At 37.3% G+C, this 17,390-nt stretch overlaps 2 protein-coding genes across 4 annotated transcripts; one reads left to right on the forward strand and one right to left on the reverse strand.

Moving 5' to 3' along the window:
* The first annotated feature begins 537 nt into the window (after positions 1-537).
* On the forward strand, positions 538-6,236 carry LOC141835333 (peptidyl-prolyl cis-trans isomerase FKBP16-3, chloroplastic). Its single transcript, XM_074722778.1, has 7 exons — positions 538-616; positions 1,372-1,628; positions 3,617-3,700; positions 4,147-4,196; positions 5,493-5,541; positions 5,775-5,849; positions 5,939-6,236. Exons 1-7 carry the CDS (start codon positions 580-582, stop codon positions 6,050-6,052), a joined length of 666 nt encoding a protein of 221 aa, XP_074578879.1. The 5' UTR covers positions 538-579; the 3' UTR covers positions 6,053-6,236.
* Positions 6,237-8,492: 2,256 nt separating this feature from the next.
* LOC141835327 (inositol polyphosphate multikinase IPK2-like) lies at positions 8,493-14,139 on the reverse strand. 3 transcript variants are annotated; one of them, XR_012602373.1, is made up of 3 exons: positions 13,011-14,139; positions 9,773-9,869; positions 8,493-9,675 (listed from the first exon to the last, which is right to left on the reverse strand). XR_012602373.1 is itself a non-coding variant. In XM_074722772.1 (2 exons), exon 1 carries the CDS (start codon positions 13,991-13,993, stop codon positions 13,043-13,045), a length of 951 nt encoding a protein of 316 aa, XP_074578873.1. In that variant the 5' UTR covers positions 13,994-14,139; the 3' UTR covers positions 8,493-9,675; positions 13,011-13,042. The 3 variants fall into 3 exon arrangements, 2 of the variants coding, with proteins under 2 accessions (XP_074578873.1, XP_074578874.1); XM_074722772.1 differs by lacking the exon at positions 9,773-9,869; XM_074722773.1 differs by lacking the exon at positions 8,493-9,675 and having other exon boundaries at positions 9,682-9,869.
* Between the last annotated feature and the right edge of the window lie 3,251 nt (positions 14,140-17,390).

Below are 17,390 nucleotides of genomic sequence, written 5' to 3' on the forward strand. Positions count from 1 at the left end.
TCATATCCAATAAAGAAAAAAACGCATACTTGAAATAGGGACTGAGTTCTCTGAAGCGGGAGCTTAGGACCGACTGCGATGGTAGTCATTGACGCCATCATTCCTCCCAAAATCCTAAATAAAAAATAAAAAATAATAGAACCCTAATTTCTTCCCAAAAAAAAATGAACGCTCCTTTGCTTCTCTCTTATCTACTGTTATCAAAAAGAAGCGGTGAGCGCGTACGCTAAATCACAAGAACACCCCTGCCTCCTCACAAATTTTAATATCGTCTTTTCCTATGAAACACTAGAATTTTAAGATACTCCTTAAGATTTATGAACTGGGGCAAAATGAACAAAACTAGAAAATATGGAGTAAAATATAATTTTCTCCACAAGTAAACAACATGAAACGGTAGAATTTCTGTTAAACCCGGCCCAGGTAACAAAACCCGACCGATCTGCCCGGTTTAAGTCACCTTGAGTCCGGTTTAAATCGGACCCCCAAGAAGATATGATTATATGGCTCACGCTCCATCATCCGGTTGAACCATCATCCGCCCTTCAACCAGTGCTTCGCTCTTCCTGTTCCACATCCATGGCCGCTTCCTCCTCAGCTCTGCTTCTTCCCTCAGGTCACTTCCAATCCCTCCCTTATCTTCTCTTTCAAACGCAGGCACAATCAAATCTTCGTTCCGTCTGTTTGCACGACTTTCCCTAGAATTTGTCGTCCACAATTGCGTTTTTAGAAACCAAATGCTGTATCTTGCTCATCATTCCAGATGAATGTCTGATGTCGCGTGATATCCTTTGCCTTATAAGATGTTCTTTGATGATCGTGCAAGTATGTTGTATATCGCCTTTTGTTTTCGTGTTGCTTGCAGGCAAATTCAGTACTTCACTGTGTTTTTGGTTGTTTTTCTGAGTTGTTCATGTTTTTCTTTTGAATTGTATGGTGTATTACGACATATACGACTGGTTAAGGTTTTCTCTGATCTCCTTTTACCATTTACTGGGCTTGAGTACAAAGTTTGTTTGGTGAGTGGCGTGCCAATTGGTTTTTGACTGATTTGACCTGAAAAAGAAACCTTTTTATTTTATTCTACTTCATAGTTTACCATCTTCCTTTAGCTTCCATTTGTGAAAAACTGGAAAAAAAGAAACCTTTTTATTTTATTCTACTACATAGTTTACCATCTTCCTTTAGCTTCCATTTGTGCAAGACTGGAAAAAATAGTTTTAAAGAAAGAGTTTTGGAGATGATTGGACTTGATACAATACAGATAATTGGCACGCTGTGACATGTTCTTAATATTTAGGTTTTTCCTTTATTTTTATGAAATTACAGATTCTGATTTTGTTTCTTTAACTGTATGCAATATTTGTGTAGGTCCATGCCTTTTCAAGAGATTGTGGTGTAATCTTCATATTAAACCTCCTAAAGTTCATTGCTCAGATTTGGACCTCAGACAGAGAATAAGAAAGGAAATGAATGAGGATATTAGCTTGTCAAGACGGAGTGCAATTGGGTCGATGTTTGCTTTGACTACTTTTGGATTAATCAGTACAAACTCCTACGGAGCTGGATTGCCCGTGGAGGAAAAGCCAAGATTGTGTGATGATGAATGTGAAAAGGAGCTTGAAAATGTATGGTGAGGTTGCATATCCATACGTACAAATTTGGATTTGAAAAACAATGTCATCGTCATCATGTTTCTGTATGCTTATCTTAATTTGCAACTGAGTCATTAATAGACATATATGAAACTCATAAATGGTATTTTGCTGGAGATTGAGATTTTGTGAGCTTAAGACATAAATGAGAACAGGCTTAGACATGGTAGTTTCTATTTTGTATCTTGAACAAAGGCACTAGTATTGTGTGAATTGGGAATATCTTCATCTAAATTTTTGTTGTGGATACCTTTGCTTGTTTTTTTTCTTAAAAAGTTATTCATTTGGACATATTAATTTATAATGAACATTTCAATTAAGGGTTGGACGTTAGATGGCAGTTATGTTCTGTTCTATCATTAATGTCATCATATCAAGGTTGATATTGACAACTTGAACCTGCAATATCTGTGTAAGAAACTGAAAGGTGTACTTCTTTTATAGGTCACCTTTTATGCTTCTTTCAAACGAGCCCTTCATTTTCTAAATTAAGCACAGCAAGAGGTACTATCTAAAAAGAGGAACCCCACTTAGTGGGTTAAAGACTTGATTGTTATTGTTTGTAGGAAGCACTAGTAATCAAGAAGTGCAAAATGTTAATCATAAAATAATAGATGCTACTATAGTTTCCAAATTCATACAAAATAACCTCACAATGACTTCATCACTCAAAACTCTCTTCTAGATAAAGAATTCATTTGTATATCTGAACTTTGACAGTTAACTTTTCATAATATTGTCCTTCACCACAAGACTTGATTTTAGATGTTTTGTGGAAAATTAACTTCTGATGGTATCTTCGCCTCAATTTCTTTTTGTTCTAATATTTTCCTAAATTATATGCCAAGGAGATCTTGGTTTATCTCCTAATTATCTAAAAACTCCAAATAACTAAAACACACAATGTATTCTGCATTTGTCGCTTTTTTAGCTCTGTGTCATAACAATGCAATCTCATTTCATTAATCTATTTCTAACAACTTTGAAACAAGAATGTAGGATTAAATAATTCCTTAACTTCGACCCAGATGGTATCTATGTTGGGTTCCGTAACGAAATAAAATATGAAAATGCAACGGAAAAGAACCCATCGAGGATCATGCGAATTCTTACTCGTTGTTGCTCTCGATGCGCGAATCTTTGCAAATCTAGAAGATGAAGTCGATCTGAATGCGATCAGAATGTCCACACCTCTATGGTATCCACACGAGCACAGCCGTCGTCGTCTGTCTCATGAGCACAATTGGAGAATCACGTAACCCATGTCATAGTGCTAGCTACTATTTAAAGTTGAGATCGGACCCTAACATTTAGGGTTGACACGATCTTATCTGATAAGATCGTGTTCAAAAATTTCTCAACCTCCAAATCTTATCTAATAAGACCTTTTTGAATTTTTATGCATATCCAATAATGCAAACAAAATTACAAACGTGGATATTTAAACTGTGGGCCTTATTTATTTTGGGCATGTTTGAATATCTCAAACGCATGTTGGATTAAACCATTAATCCAACAAGTTTAAAATCCAAAACTCATTTCAAACTTAAACTTAGACCCAGTTTATTTTAGTCATACTAAAATAAACCAAACTCCAAATTTTCAATGTGGAACTTTAATTGTAATCCCAATAATCTATTCATCCTTTCACTGCCAATTGTAATTTTATCTTTGTTCAGCTATTTTTATTTGGCCCTAGATATAATATCCCTCTTTAGCTTCCAAATTCCAATATGCCATAGTTAGCTCTAGATACTATGCATGTATCTATCTTCACCTTTTTGCATCCTTCAGTATATAAACATGGAAACCTTGCTTTACATGAAAGTGGCAAGGTGCTAATTAAACAGCTTGCCAATGCCATTGTTTGTACTCTCCAAGCAAAATTTTTGAACTATTGTCAGAGCCGGATTGTAACATTGAAGAAAAATCTAGAGTCATTGACTACTATTTTCGTTCAGGTACCTATGGTGACTACAGAATCTGGTCTGCAATACAAGGATATCAAAATTGGTGAAGGTCCAAGCCCACCCATTGGTTTTCAGGTGGCTTTCCTTTTGAGCTTTAAGTATTTTATTTATGTATCTCTGTACTTCTGTATGTGTACACTAGAAAACGTGGGCACTTTAATTTGATGTTTGACTACTTGCTCAAATCAGTTACAGCAATGATTCTTCGTAATTGAAAAGAATGTTCTCACAGATTTGTGAGAATTGAAGATTTTTCTCATGCTATGATGGAATTTCTTTTATACTTTTTCTAATATTCATATTTGGTATTTTACATTCAAATAACTGATTTCCTTGCTAACTTTATTGAAGCAAATTCCCTTGATGTGTTGCATGCAAAGTTAGAAATGTATCTTGTTGCATTGGACAATGTTTTAATCTTCATTAAGACTATTTCTTAATTTGATCTCACTTTGCCGCATGAATCTTGCATATATAATATTCTTACCCTGGTTTAGTTGATTTTCTATCTCATCATATAGGTTGCTGCAAATTATATTGCTATGGTTCCTTCTGGGCAAATATTCGACAGGTAAATTTTCTACCATGGTTTTTAGGTAAGATTTATGCTTGGTAGTCCCTAATTAAGTGGAAGAACTTTGGTCACGTCAACACTTGTACCTTTAATTGTTGTCTTTGAAATAGAGCTATAATTCTTCATTTCTACTTGTTTTGGATCAGTAACTCAATAAAGAGATGCTGAAACTAGGCCAGACCTTATTTTCATGGCTCCTTGTTCTCAAGACAAATGCTTAGGGAGCTAATATGTTAGTTGGCAAAGATATTGAACACCAAGGAGAAACATCTGGCAACCATTTCCAACCATTGCAGATCAGGTTCCATTCATAATTAAAGTTGACTTAATTTTAGTGCTAGATTAGGTCCTCAGGACTGCATACCCCACCCTTCTTTAACCAAACTGCCTCTGCCTGCCACCTCCGATATGTCACTATCAGGATTTGAAATTTCAAGCCGTATCGCGCGATACGACCGAAATTTCTCGTTCCGTCAACGCACCGGCACTGGCACATCACCAGCACCTACGATTCCGACGGGGAGGCGTCGCGCGGCCACGGTGATGCCTCCGCGCACGGGCCCGAGCGCGAGCGCGGCACTGCAATCGCGACTCGACTCGCAATTTTTTTTCAATTTTTAACTTAGGGTTTAATTGAGATTTAATAATTAATTCCTAGCTATATAGTTGGGGATAATTTAAATAGGCTTTATTAAAACCTATAAAATTATCTTATTATTTTTTAAAAATTATTTTATTTTTATTTTTAAATATTTAGATTAAATTTTTTATTTTAATTATTATATTTTATATTTAAAAATATCGAAACTATACCGGCACGGTACAATACGGTACCGAAATTATATCGTTCCGGTCCAGGACCGAAACCTCGGCACGGCTCAATATTTTAAACCTTGGTCACTGTACTCTAGTCTTCCTAATGTTGTTTGTACCTATATGCCTGGGAATAAAACTAAAATGTTCCTACCCTGTCAACTCCCCAATCTGTTGCTTCCTCTAGTATGCTCAATGTTGTTTGTAGCTGAATGTGTGGGAGATAAACCACTGCAATCCATCACAGAGATTGACAGAAGTTCTGTAATCTTATTCTAACCAAAGTGAATAAGATACTATGTATTACCAAAGTGATTTCCTGCAAACGACATGTGGATGCAACCTCTATAATATCTGTAAAGTTCTTAATTGTAGTTGTTTTCTTCTAACTTTTGGTAAATCTTAGATATGGTAATTCTGATATTGTGGCCGAGTAAGTTTTTTGATGGTCTCTGAGTCTCTTCCATTCTTTTGTTCCAGCTCCTTGGAGAAAGGCATACCCTATATTTTCCGTGTGGGAGCTGGACAGGTAAGAACAAATGTACACACTTGAAATATGCACCTAATCTCGGTAAGATTTGATAACATAAGATCTCACTGAAAGTGAACTTGAACCAATCTGATAGAGAAGCTTTCTCCAAGTGTAGATCTCAAGATGCTCTATCCACATTCATTGTTGTGCTTCCCCAACACATTCAAACACATAACCTTGCAAGTTCTCACGTTTGTTACTTCTGTTTCTCTTTAAATTTGCCAAATTAGGTGATCAAGGGACTTGATGAAGGAATATTGGGAATGAAAGTTGGAGGAAAACGTCGACTTTATATTCCGGGGCCTGTAAGTGGGCTGTGTGGTTCAGTTCCAGAAATCTAATAGTATTTCTAAAATCAAAATTTGTTTGCTAATTTCCTCCTTATTCTTCACAGTTAGCATTCCCCAAGGGCCTAAGTTCAGCACCAGGAAGGCCAAGAGTAGCTCCCAGCAGTCCTGTAATTTTTGATGTCACCTTGGAGTACGTTCCAGGCCTAGACGATGAGTAAACCTTGGCCTTGGAGCTCCATCCACTTGTTCAAGGGAGGAGTTAAAGAAATGATCTTGGAGAGCTTAAAATTTTTTAATCTGTAAGTTATATAAAGATATAAAATATGTGGGAATATTTCTTTCTTATTTAAATATCCAATGCTTCAGCTCTTTATTCAGATTGAATTCTGATTTATTCTTTGTAACTAGTTAAAACTTATGATGTATCCGCCAAATTTAAGCTTTGGCTACTACTAGTTTTCATGCAGCTTTAGTAATCATAGAGCCATGTGTATTATAAAACAATAGTGTCATGAATTATAGAGTAGCAAAATGAAGCCTCTCTTTTAAGTACCAATATCTCTGCCACTTGATAGAGAATGGCCACACTGATCCAAAAATGCAGCTCGACTTCAAGAAACTTGAAAGAAGTCAAAGGATTTGTTCTTCATCGAATTGAACAAGCAATCCATGGCATTATTATTTTCCCCCAAAAACAGTAGCAGCAGGAAGCATAGGAGCTCTCCTAAAGGAATATAAAGCCGCTTCCTCTAAGTTAATCATGGTAAAACTGTAATGCCTACATTGATGACTTTGAAACTTTATTGATGAACTAACTTTTGTGTATCCATCCAAGAATTTCTTTCTCAGGTTTATGCAATTTGTTAGTATGATGAAATCTAGCAAAGAAAATATTACATGCCAAAACACTGTTGCAATGTATTAAAGCTTTTAACTTCATAGTTTGATTGACAGTTATTTGACTTAGTAGTGAGCGAGTTAGATCCAGAGGGTCAACTCTCATATCATTTTTTATGCAAATTAGTGATGCGGCAATATTGTTAGAATTAGTTATAAAGTTTTAAGTGAGAGTTTGTCCTTTCCTTTAAGACGATATTGTCCTACTCAATTGTTTAGTGTTATCAATAATTTGAATTTTGAGATTTGACAAACTTTTAATATCTTGAAATACTCTTTAGAGGAGAAGAATTACTTGAGTTTACAACGAATTGAAGTTGTTTTTATAGGAATGAAGAAGCATTTTGAAAGGAGGTAGAAGTTTTTAGTTTTTTATAGGGATGAAACAAAGATTGTTTTAAATTTAAATTTTTAGAGGTGCATTGGAAAAGACCGTTTCATGTTTGATGACATGAATAGTGGCAAATTGGCATTGTTCAGTGCTTCAACATTGCCTTGTATAATGGTGGCTGATGAAAAATTTTCGTGAGACTGGATCAGTCATTGATCATTTTCAAGTTGAGCAACGGACTTGACCCATCATGAAGGGGGCTTTCAGGCTGGTATTATGGTAGCCCATTGTTTACCTACCTTATTACATATGATTAATGCATAAGTTTAGAATTAGAAATCAATTTATTCTATTGAATCAATGTGAATCGTATCGATCAAAAAGATTCTTGGCACAAATGATTCATCCATATAGTTTTGGGTGCGACAAATCAGATTGTAAAAATTGAATCTCGAATCAAATCAGGCTAACAACAATGAGTCTGACGGACAAATAAGACAACCATAAACAAACTTTATATGAGCTCGTAAACAAGTTTATTCCTGAACATTAATCATAGCTCCTATTCAAGCTTATTTGTTCACATTACTAGACACTCAAGCTTAAAATTAAGTTCATGCTATCGTGTTTAATTTTTCCATACTAAATAAACACAAAGTACTTCTTATCAGGTTGAGTATCGAGCTTATTCATGAACATTTGTTGATCCATTGATAGACTAGCCATTATGTAACCATATAGATTAACATAAATGAAATGGCTAACAATTAGAATTTGGAGATATTCACCAAACCATTCTGCTTCTCTGGGTTTTCAGACGATGAAAATCTTTTCTCAATTCTGTGTTACATTACTTCATTTGAATTGGATAAATATTCACTCTTTTCTGTGCATTGAAAATCAAATCCAAACTTAAAAGTTATTTTTAATCAAATCAAAATCTTTTTTTTTATACATAAAATTTTAAAAAATAATTTATTTTCTCCCTTTTTTCTCCAAACCAATCAAATGAAAACTATTTTATAATTTTTCTGTAGGCGCTTCCTTCAAAGCTTTAAAATTTCTTGATTTCTCTGTCAAAGGCTTCTGATTCGACTACAATTAATTATCAATAAACAGTATTAAATAATGATTCTTACTGAACGTTATAGGACTAATAGAGCCACATATATCAACATGAACAAGTTCTTGAGAATGATGCCTTTGGAAAACTATCTCTCAGATGCTTATCCTACAGAGACCCTTCACACAATTGATGCCAATGGTTGATGAGAGGAAGTCCATGTACCATTCTATCTTTTATTAGAATTTTAAACTATCAAAATATAAGGTGACCCAAACTCGAGATCTTAAAGCAAAAGATCGGTCTGATGCCTCATTTGACATGACTCATTTGTTATCTTCAAAGACATTTTCTTCTTTGTCAGCTTCACCTCAGCAATCGAGTATCCATTTCTATCTCTCGTTACAAGTGAATCATTTTTTAGGTCCAAAGCAGGCCAAACTCAAAATAATTGATTTCAAGATAGGAACATAATATACTTGGAGATGAATCAATGATCTTCATTCTTGGTTTGCATGAGAATATGCCACCTTTACCTTCAATCTGGACCACTGAATTATCTCGAAAGGAAATATAACTTTTGAATGATTCATCCAGTGACACGAATGAACTTGCTTTCAAAGTCTCTGATTGCTATGTTTCGTCTTTCTCATCCTCACTTTTGTGCATTAAAGGTAGACACTTCATCTTCGTACTTTATACAAAAGACCTTATCTTTCATAATCACATTTCAACAATCTGTTGCATAATGATCATACTTTTCTCAATTATAACATTACTTATTTGCTTTGCAATCTGAGGTACAATGATCGTACCTTTGACAATTGTGATACTGCACATGGTGAGATTATTTTAATTTGCATCAAATCTTCCTCTTCCTCGTTGAGTGCCACGTCCATAGCCATGGCATGTGCCTCTTCCAAAGAAGTACTTGAATCTTGTGGCTCTTTATCCTTCATCTGTTCTGCACGAGCTTGTAATGATAGGTTGATCAATGGTTGAGGAATTCAATTCCTTCAGCAATAACATCATAATCAACTATTTGAACATCTTCTAAAGTTTTATCATATCTTTTGATTTGATTTACCGCATCCAACACTCTAGAGAAATAATCTAATTCTGAACTTTTCATTCTGAGAATCTCAAATTCTGCTTAGTGTTTGAAAATGAACCATGATAACTTCATCCATTCTTTTGAAAGACTTTGTCGAGTGCCCCATGCTTGCTTGGCATTTGTACTTGAAACATTCATTAAAATACTTTCGTCCAAACACATGAATCAATGTCAAAGCTTGTTGATCTTTCTTTTGGAATTTATGCAACGCCCATTTGCAACAATGCCTCTTCTTCAGGACACTCAAATTTTTTTTCATCAACCCTTCCTCTATCATTTTTGTTTCTACAATGGTGTACCTAACAAGGAGGCTTTGATACCAATCCGTTGAAGGGAGAAGATGGCATACATCTGCCTTGTACCACTTAGATTAAGTATAAATCGCTCAGGTATACATCTGCCTTGGACTTCACCTTCCCTTTGCAACTCAGGGTCCCTGAAAATAACAATCTCGCAGTTAGGTCCAGTACATGAAACAACATTTAGGTATTCAATCCATGAGAGATTAAGAATGAGAAAGAAAAACTTACAACCTGTGTATCATTAAGTGTACTGGTGGTAAACAAGTATCATGAGAGATTAAGCATCCAATTTAAAGAACAAAAAACCGATCAAGAATTTCTGACCCACCTGAAACATACAGAAAAATAAACAAAAATTCTAGCAAAAATATCAGATAAATAAATATTTACACATCTATCTTGTTTGCTAGGGAAGATGGACAAGGAAAACAAAGGATGGTAAAAGAATGGAAGGAGAAAAGGAATTCATTTACAGGTTTACTTACACAAAAGAGAAGAGAAGAGCATAGTTGTAAAAACCAAACTAGAAATCTAAAGGGATGAATTCCAGGTGGGTCACTGATTCCTTGGGTGAGCTAGGTGGATCAATTGGTCAAAACACATGTCCACTTGACATTGACCAAGCAAGTCCATTAGACCTAGATCAACAGGGCAAACTGCAAAGCAATTGGTTTATTAAATTATTAGTAATGATATATTGATTCAAATCGTTGAATGCAAATCAAAGATCAACTCGACTCTGGTTTTTTCTAACTTGACCATCAGCCTGGATCGGGCCCAATTTTTATAACTATAGAAAGAAGAGAAAACATTTTTAAAAAGGGGTCAATGGTCGTCAATCCTCCACAATTAGCTAGCGACTTTCATTATTGGAGGGCAACCTGTTGGCCAAGCTGGTAACTACCTCACCAGGTATATTACTGGTTGTTTCTTTTGCCCCTACTCATCTGCCCAGCTTTAAGCAGAGAAAAAGGTCAGAAAATTCCTTCTTGTTTACTTTTCAACTTACCTACCCAAGCAAACAAAGGATGGGGGCTCCCCTCCCCTTCCCCTCCCCTTCCACCATGATCCCTGCCGCCATCTGCACATTAGACAGCCTTAGTAACCTGCCTAGTGACATCATGCATGCATCTTGCCTCTTCAGTTTACCTTTTTCATTTATCATTTCAATAACATCAAATGGTAAAAGACACTCTAGTATCATTAGCAGCTCTTTGACAACTCCTTTTAAGGATAACTGCATATAATTAGAACCAATCCAATTTTAAAACAGAATTTGGTGTAAAATCAGGAGACTCCTTTTAAGAATAACTGCGTATAATTAGAACCAATCCAATTTTAAAACAGAATTTGGTGTAAAATCAGGAGAAGCAAACATACATCTATCTGTTTGTAAGCGTAAAAAAAGAAATGGTCACACTGACTTATATTGAACCAATTGTGTACTTGCTGACTAAGTATCTTATATGCCAAAAAAAGTAAAATTGATGAAATGTTCTAAAGATATTGACAGAAAATATGAATATCTGATAGAACATCAAAGTCTCCATTTTTAAGTTTCATGCGCTTAGCTTATTTCAGATAATAATTGTGGTTCAGGGTCCAATGGTGAATGCTAGCCATCGGATTTGGTCTGCCTCAATATGGCCAAGACAGTGCATGTATTGTTTGATATGCACGAGACAAGATTAATGGGCAAGATAGGTATATTCCTCTGGTGCCAACCTGATATTGGTTCTGGTCCCAAATATATATATATATATATATATATATCCGTGATTCCTACTGAAATCTTAATACATGCACTCAAATCTAACTATTTAGGTCAATATGAAGAATATTTATAACAAATTCATGCTCTTTTAAGCACCCAAGATAAAATTTATAGGGATAGGACAATTGATCTTTAGATGGTTTGCTATTTTCATGTGAACAAGAACAAAATGCTACTGTCAAGCAATAGTTCTCTTGAAAAATGTAAAACATGAAGCACAAATACTACGACACTTCCCTGCCTAATTGGCTAACAAGGTACAGGTTTGACATATTGTGACACTATAATGCCATATAGATATCCCAGCATCAGACTTGAGAAGATCAAAAAGGGATAAAAAATGATACATTCATACATCAGTTCAATTCTAGCAGAGAAATCCAATACATCAAAATCTTAATGTAATCATTTCTTAATCAAAAGAATAAACTGATTTAGAATCCAATCTCAGAAATTCTTCTAAGTTTCTAACAATAAGAAAAAGCCTATCTTGGTATATGATTCTGAAAGGTATTTTCATCTGCACAATTCTTGTTAGAGGAAGGATTTAAAGAAACTAAAAATCCTAAGGTTATATTTTGCAGTAGGGAATGAATGGAATGGTAAGTGGAATTTGTTGCTTGCACTAGTGGAATGGTATGTCAATTGAATTGATTCAATTAATATTTGGACCATCTATCCAATTTGAATCAATCAATCAATTTGACAGTCTTGGTCTGTCCAATTTACCGGCATGACCGCCCTGTTCGATCATCCAATTCACCCAATTTTCATCAAGTCCATGCGATATGCCAAGTATGCCCTATCCATCTTCCATCTCTCATCCACCCAATTTGTTTAGCTTGTCTAGTCACCTAACCCACTCAATCCAATTCGTCTGCCATGCTTGTTAGGGAAGAAATAGGCTATGATTTTTAATTACTGCAGTTATTATCATAGGTTATAGCAGCTGGCCAATCAATGTCTGGATTAAATCATCAATCCTTACATTTATAAAAACAGCAAGCAACAAGCCGCAGCCTAAAATAGGGTTTGTTGTGATTACAGAACACTGTCCAGAGTATTACAAACAAAAAGAGATTTTCTTTCACTTCACAATTGTTAAAGACACAAAGGAGGCAGTAAAACCAACAAAGATGTGGATCTGATAGGAACAGAGATAATAATTAGAAAGATCATGAAGCTTAAACATCACATATCAGTAGTCAAACTGCCAAACAGAAGAACATGTTAAAAGATGATAGACAACATATTCATTTACCATGTCTTCTCAGGCTGCAAATGGTAAAAGAACTAAACCAGATATAAATGATAGCCAAGTAAATTAAAAAAAAATTGAAATTGAAGGGAATGAAATGAAATGTAGGTGTCTTCCTTATTCAATGGAATGCAGTTTACTTCATTAACTCGGTAACTATAATACCAGAGTGAGTTGTCACCTACATTCTCTCCTAGTATAAGCTTGCCAAACTCAATGAGCTATCATCTTATCACAGTATCAATGGAAAAAAAAACAAGCTTAGAAAGTGTTCCAATTTAATAAGGCAAACTCACATTAGCTGAGCAGAAAAACAAGCAGAGAAGATGAAAGATCAATTAGGTGAATTCATGCTAAACCACATAGAACGTGTGCTGAACAAAAGTATACAGCCTTATGATATAATTAAATAGGAAGCCTAAGGTGTAGCATTGCACCAATTTTATTTTCAGGAGGAGATCAATAGCGTCTAAGTTGATGGCAAGACACTGGCATTGCTCTCCGACCTCCCATTGTTGCAACTGAGATGAACCTTGTTGGATTTCCAGCCATCACCTTCAGGATCCGTTAGCACCTCAAAAAGTAACTTGATCAAGGAGGACAACCCCCCGAGGAAATTGTGATCTATGATTCCATTTCCCTCCACCACATGAGCAAAATCCACAAGCTTCACCCTAACACCAGAGGATCTCCCGACGGCCGCTGCCGCCGCATCCTTCTCGTAGATCAGCAAGACGGAGGCGGAGTAGAAGTGGAAGAGCGTCTGCTCCTCGAACCACGCCTTGATCTCTTGCAGCTGCGCCAGGACGCCATCCGCGCCACCGTAGACGACGGACGCGAGTGCACAATCGGGCTTCGCATCCGTCGACGGCGAATTTGTGGAGACAAACTGCCTCAGGACCCGCCGCGTCTCCTCCACGGAGTAAACCCTGACGCGGGATCTAAGCGGGCGCCAGAAGGAATCAGCGCCCGACACCGGATCCTGGATCTGAACGCCGGAGACGCGGAAGCCGAGGGCGGCGCTGGCGCTCTCGCGGTCCCTTGCGATGCACTTATGGAAGTAATCGTTGGGGGAGTCAGGGGGCCAGGTGCAGGCGCCGATCTTGAGGTCGATGATGGAGGGTGAGCGGAAGGCGGCGAGGAGGTCATCGAGGGCGAGGTGGGAGCGAGGGCCGGAGCCGTCGGAGGAGGGGAGGAGGTGGGTGCCATGGAAGGCTGGAAAGAAGGAACGAATGGAGGGAGGGATGGCAGGGTAGGAAGAGAAGGCGGCGTAGAAGGAGAGCTCGGAGTCGCCGCGGCCGTCTCCCTGGAGGGGCTTGTAGAAGAGGCCACGGCCGTCGACTAGGGGGCCGAGCTGGCCGTTCTTGGCGCTGTGGCCCGCCACCTGGTGCTCCGGTGGCTTCAGAATCGGGCTGGCCATGGCTCTGACTTCAGGGTTCAGGCTTCGGCGGTGGTTTAAAAAGACAGAAAGAAGAGAATCGCCGACGGACGCGTGATGGGAAAGCTGGCTGGGCCAAAAAAGACAAAAGGCTGAAGCCTCTTGGCAATTTGAAAGAAAGAAAGAAGATATTGGAACACAAAATTCTCATAGCAGAGCAGAGCAGCGCAGCGTCGAACAAGTGGTGGGCATGGAATAACAAGTGGCAGGCATGAATCAATTATTTACTTTATTAAAAGTTGATTTAATTAATTTTTTTAGGACCAATTTTGAGTTCTATAATTGAGATTTTAATTTACCTTACATTAGACATTTAGACACTGAGATTTATCATTTTTGTCCCTGGGGCAATGGTGCAATGGTAGAACATCCGGATTGTGACCTAAAGATCCCCAGCTACGGTATATTTGTAAGAATTTTCTTCCAAATGAGGAACGCAATCAAAAGATGCTGGGCATCTGGATTGACCGCCATATGCGCTTTCTGATTTACCCTGGTAGTCGGTGGGAAACTTCCGTAGGACTGGATCAGTCACCGCCAGGGATTGAGTCCATGAGACTAACTGAGATTTATGATTTTTTTTAGAGTTAACTAATTTAGATTAAAAAGTCTTAACCGCATTTAAATACTTTATTTTAAGCTAGAGTTATCTTTTTTTCATTTTTTAAAAGAATCATGAATTTTTTAATTTTTATGATCTAATTAATTCTAAAAATGATGAATCCAATTTTATAAAATTTTTCTATTGACAATCAAAATAAATAAAAACATAGATAAATCCTTACGGATAGTCCCACATTTGTCTAAGGAGTTCATCCCACCTTTTACAATCACACTGTAACCCTGTAGGCCTTAATTTCGAATCCTTGCAGAAGTCGAACAATCTCGATCTATTTGATATTTGCAATTAGGGACAATAATAATTACAACCTATACATGCATCAAGGAAATTGAAAACACAACGCCCACACCTATGCTGTCTGGAAACGGCGTTTATACTGCCGTCCCCGTTTCCGAAACGTTCGGAAACGTTTCCAACCGTGGAAACTTACAAGAAACGGCCGATGGAGGCTGTAGCGGCGTCGGGGCTTGGTGAGAAGAGCAGACACGGCGTCGTCGGGGCCGTATGGTGGAGGAAAGGCGAGGAAGGGGAAAAAGAAGAGAAGAGGGGACGGCGCTTCCTGGGTTCGTGAGGGAAGGAGACGCGCGGCTCCTTCTCTTGGCAGCAGCAGGGGGCACGCGGTGGTGGCTACGATCTGCGATTGAGCGCGATGGCAAGGCGGCAGAAGATGAGAGAGAGGAGAAGAGGTGAAGGTGGGGTTCGGCTTCGTGTTGGCAGCCCCTCCGGTCGGCGTCGACGGCGAGAAGCAGAGACAAAAGGGGCTGCGTCGGCGTCGACGGCGAGAAACAGAGACAAAAGGGGCTGCGGCGCAACGAAGAACAGAAGAAAAATGAAAATCGCGATTGGGAAACCGGGGCATGTAGCTTCTTTAATAATCTTTCTTAATGGTTCCTAACGGGTTTGGATTTTTACCATTAAGCCATTAATCCAAGAAACCTCATCCACTAACCAATTAAACCCATTAAACCTCCTAACACTAAATGAATTAGGATTTAATTGATTAAACCTCATCCACATTAGGTTTATTTAATTAATCACTCTTAAATTAAAGTTAAGGCTATTTAATTTAGGTCTTCGACACTATAGGTATTCGACGTTTCCAAAAATCGGAAACTTCAACTATTGCCGTTTCCCGTTTCCGTTTCCGCGTTTCCCGTTTCCCGTCTCCAAGTTTCCAGACAGCATAGGCCCACACTCATCCTTAGCTCCCTCTTGATCTAGGCATCCCACCGATTAAGCTACATTTGAGATTTACAAACTTAAACCATAATATTTTCTCCATTTTAGAAGTATCAAAACATACTAAACATATGTAAATATCAAAATAAGTATAGCGATCAACAAGTAAGCAATAGGCATTTGGTTTTCGGTAGATAAGTAAAACTTACTAGCAAATCCATGAGTACAAGAAATTAAACAAGATGATCTCCAAAACTCATGTACTTTCCCCATAAATCAAAATACCCATCATCATCCATTAGTTCCATAAGTGTTCATTTCTAAAGGTTCCATCTTAAGGTGTTGCCTGAAAGAACCATACCAATTAAGTAGATCTTAAAAATCCATTTAAAGCATTTATGACTTGATCTCGCTCCTTATAGCATCTTTGTATTTGTGCAATTGTTTCGTGGTAGTTGTTCGGGTCACAATCACTTCAAAGGGGCAGAAATCTAGTATGCTTAATTAGATACAGGCTATTGGCTGCTCAGAGTTGACAAAAAGAAGCTTTGTGGATCATAGACACAGAGTTAAAATATACAAAGCGTGATTTAATTTTTCATCGAGTTTCAAAAGAGATTTAGCCTTAAAGGAAACTCAACTCCTAGATAGATAGGACCTTTGTCGAGTCCATGAGGGGTTGGTTCCATAGCATACAAACTAGTTCTACCATAAAATTTAGTGTCCTCTAGGGGTTCATATTTTTATATTGCAAAAGAATGCTTAAGATTTGAGCATCATCTACAAAACAAGTACACTCCCTAGATTAAGGTTGGTCGCCAGCCTCACTTGGATGAGAAGGTTACTTGGGAGAGTGAAGATGGGATACACATCAAATATCCTCACTTTATCATATTAAAGGGAAGATGCTATTCCATTTACTCATAATTTAATTTCAATTTTTAACATCTTATTTTTTTTATCAATTGGGTCTTTAGTGTAAGAAAAAAGGTTAGCTGGGTTTAAATCAACTAATTGGAACTTATTTTGGTATGTTTAGGGTTAAACAAGTCTATGCTTGGGTTGAACTAGCTCAGTCATATCTACCTTAGGTTAGTAAAGTTTTGATGCTAGATTTATTAGAGCCTTTCTTTCTTCATCTACCTCACCACCTCAACTTGATCCTGATTGTGAGTCGCACGGACAAACTATCAGCAGGTAACGATGGCCACCTCTTCCGATCAGCAATGCTAGGCCCTCATTTTTAAATTCAAGTTTTTCTCATCCTTTCCTTCACTATAATAAAAGTAGAAAGGGAAACTCTATTTTGTTTTCCATCTCTTCAATTGGAGATCAAGATTAGAGAAATATTTTCTCCATTTTTTTCTCTAAAGTATTTCCTTCTCGCCTAGGAAACAAGGCGTAGAGAAAATTGCAACTCAGAACACAACCTGCAAAATCAATCCACTTTTGGAACAAACGAATGCCCTTGTCCAAATAATTAAAAATTAAAATTAACAGCAGCAACTAAAAATACCGTAAGATTAGCACGATATAAAAACATTATAACTGAACGGATCAAAAGCAGAAAACCACAAA

The sequence above is a fragment of the Curcuma longa genome, chromosome 9 (assembly GCF_044706935.1).
Source record: "Curcuma longa cultivar G26 ecotype Majalengka, Jawa Barat chromosome 9, ITB_CL_G26_1.1, whole genome shotgun sequence".
NCBI lineage: Eukaryota > Viridiplantae > Streptophyta > Magnoliopsida > Zingiberales > Zingiberaceae > Curcuma > Curcuma longa.

What these genes read in the sequence shown, in the direction of transcription:
- LOC141835333 (XM_074722778.1), top strand. Translation starts at nt 580, where the DNA reads ATGGCCGCTTCCTCCTCAGCTCTGCTTCTTCCCTCAG. An exon ending in GTGAAAAGGAGCTTGAAAAT is followed by an intron (nt 1,629 to 3,616) that starts GTATGGTGAGGT and finishes ATTTTCGTTCAG; the next exon opens with GTACCTATGGTGACTACAGA. An exon ending in GACTTTATATTCCGGGGCCT is followed by an intron (nt 5,850 to 5,938) that starts GTAAGTGGGCTG and finishes TATTCTTCACAG; the next exon opens with TTAGCATTCCCCAAGGGCCT.
- LOC141835327 (XM_074722772.1), bottom strand. Translation starts at nt 13,993, where the DNA reads ATGGCCAGCCCGATTCTGAAGCCACCGGAGCACCAGGTGGCGGGCCAC.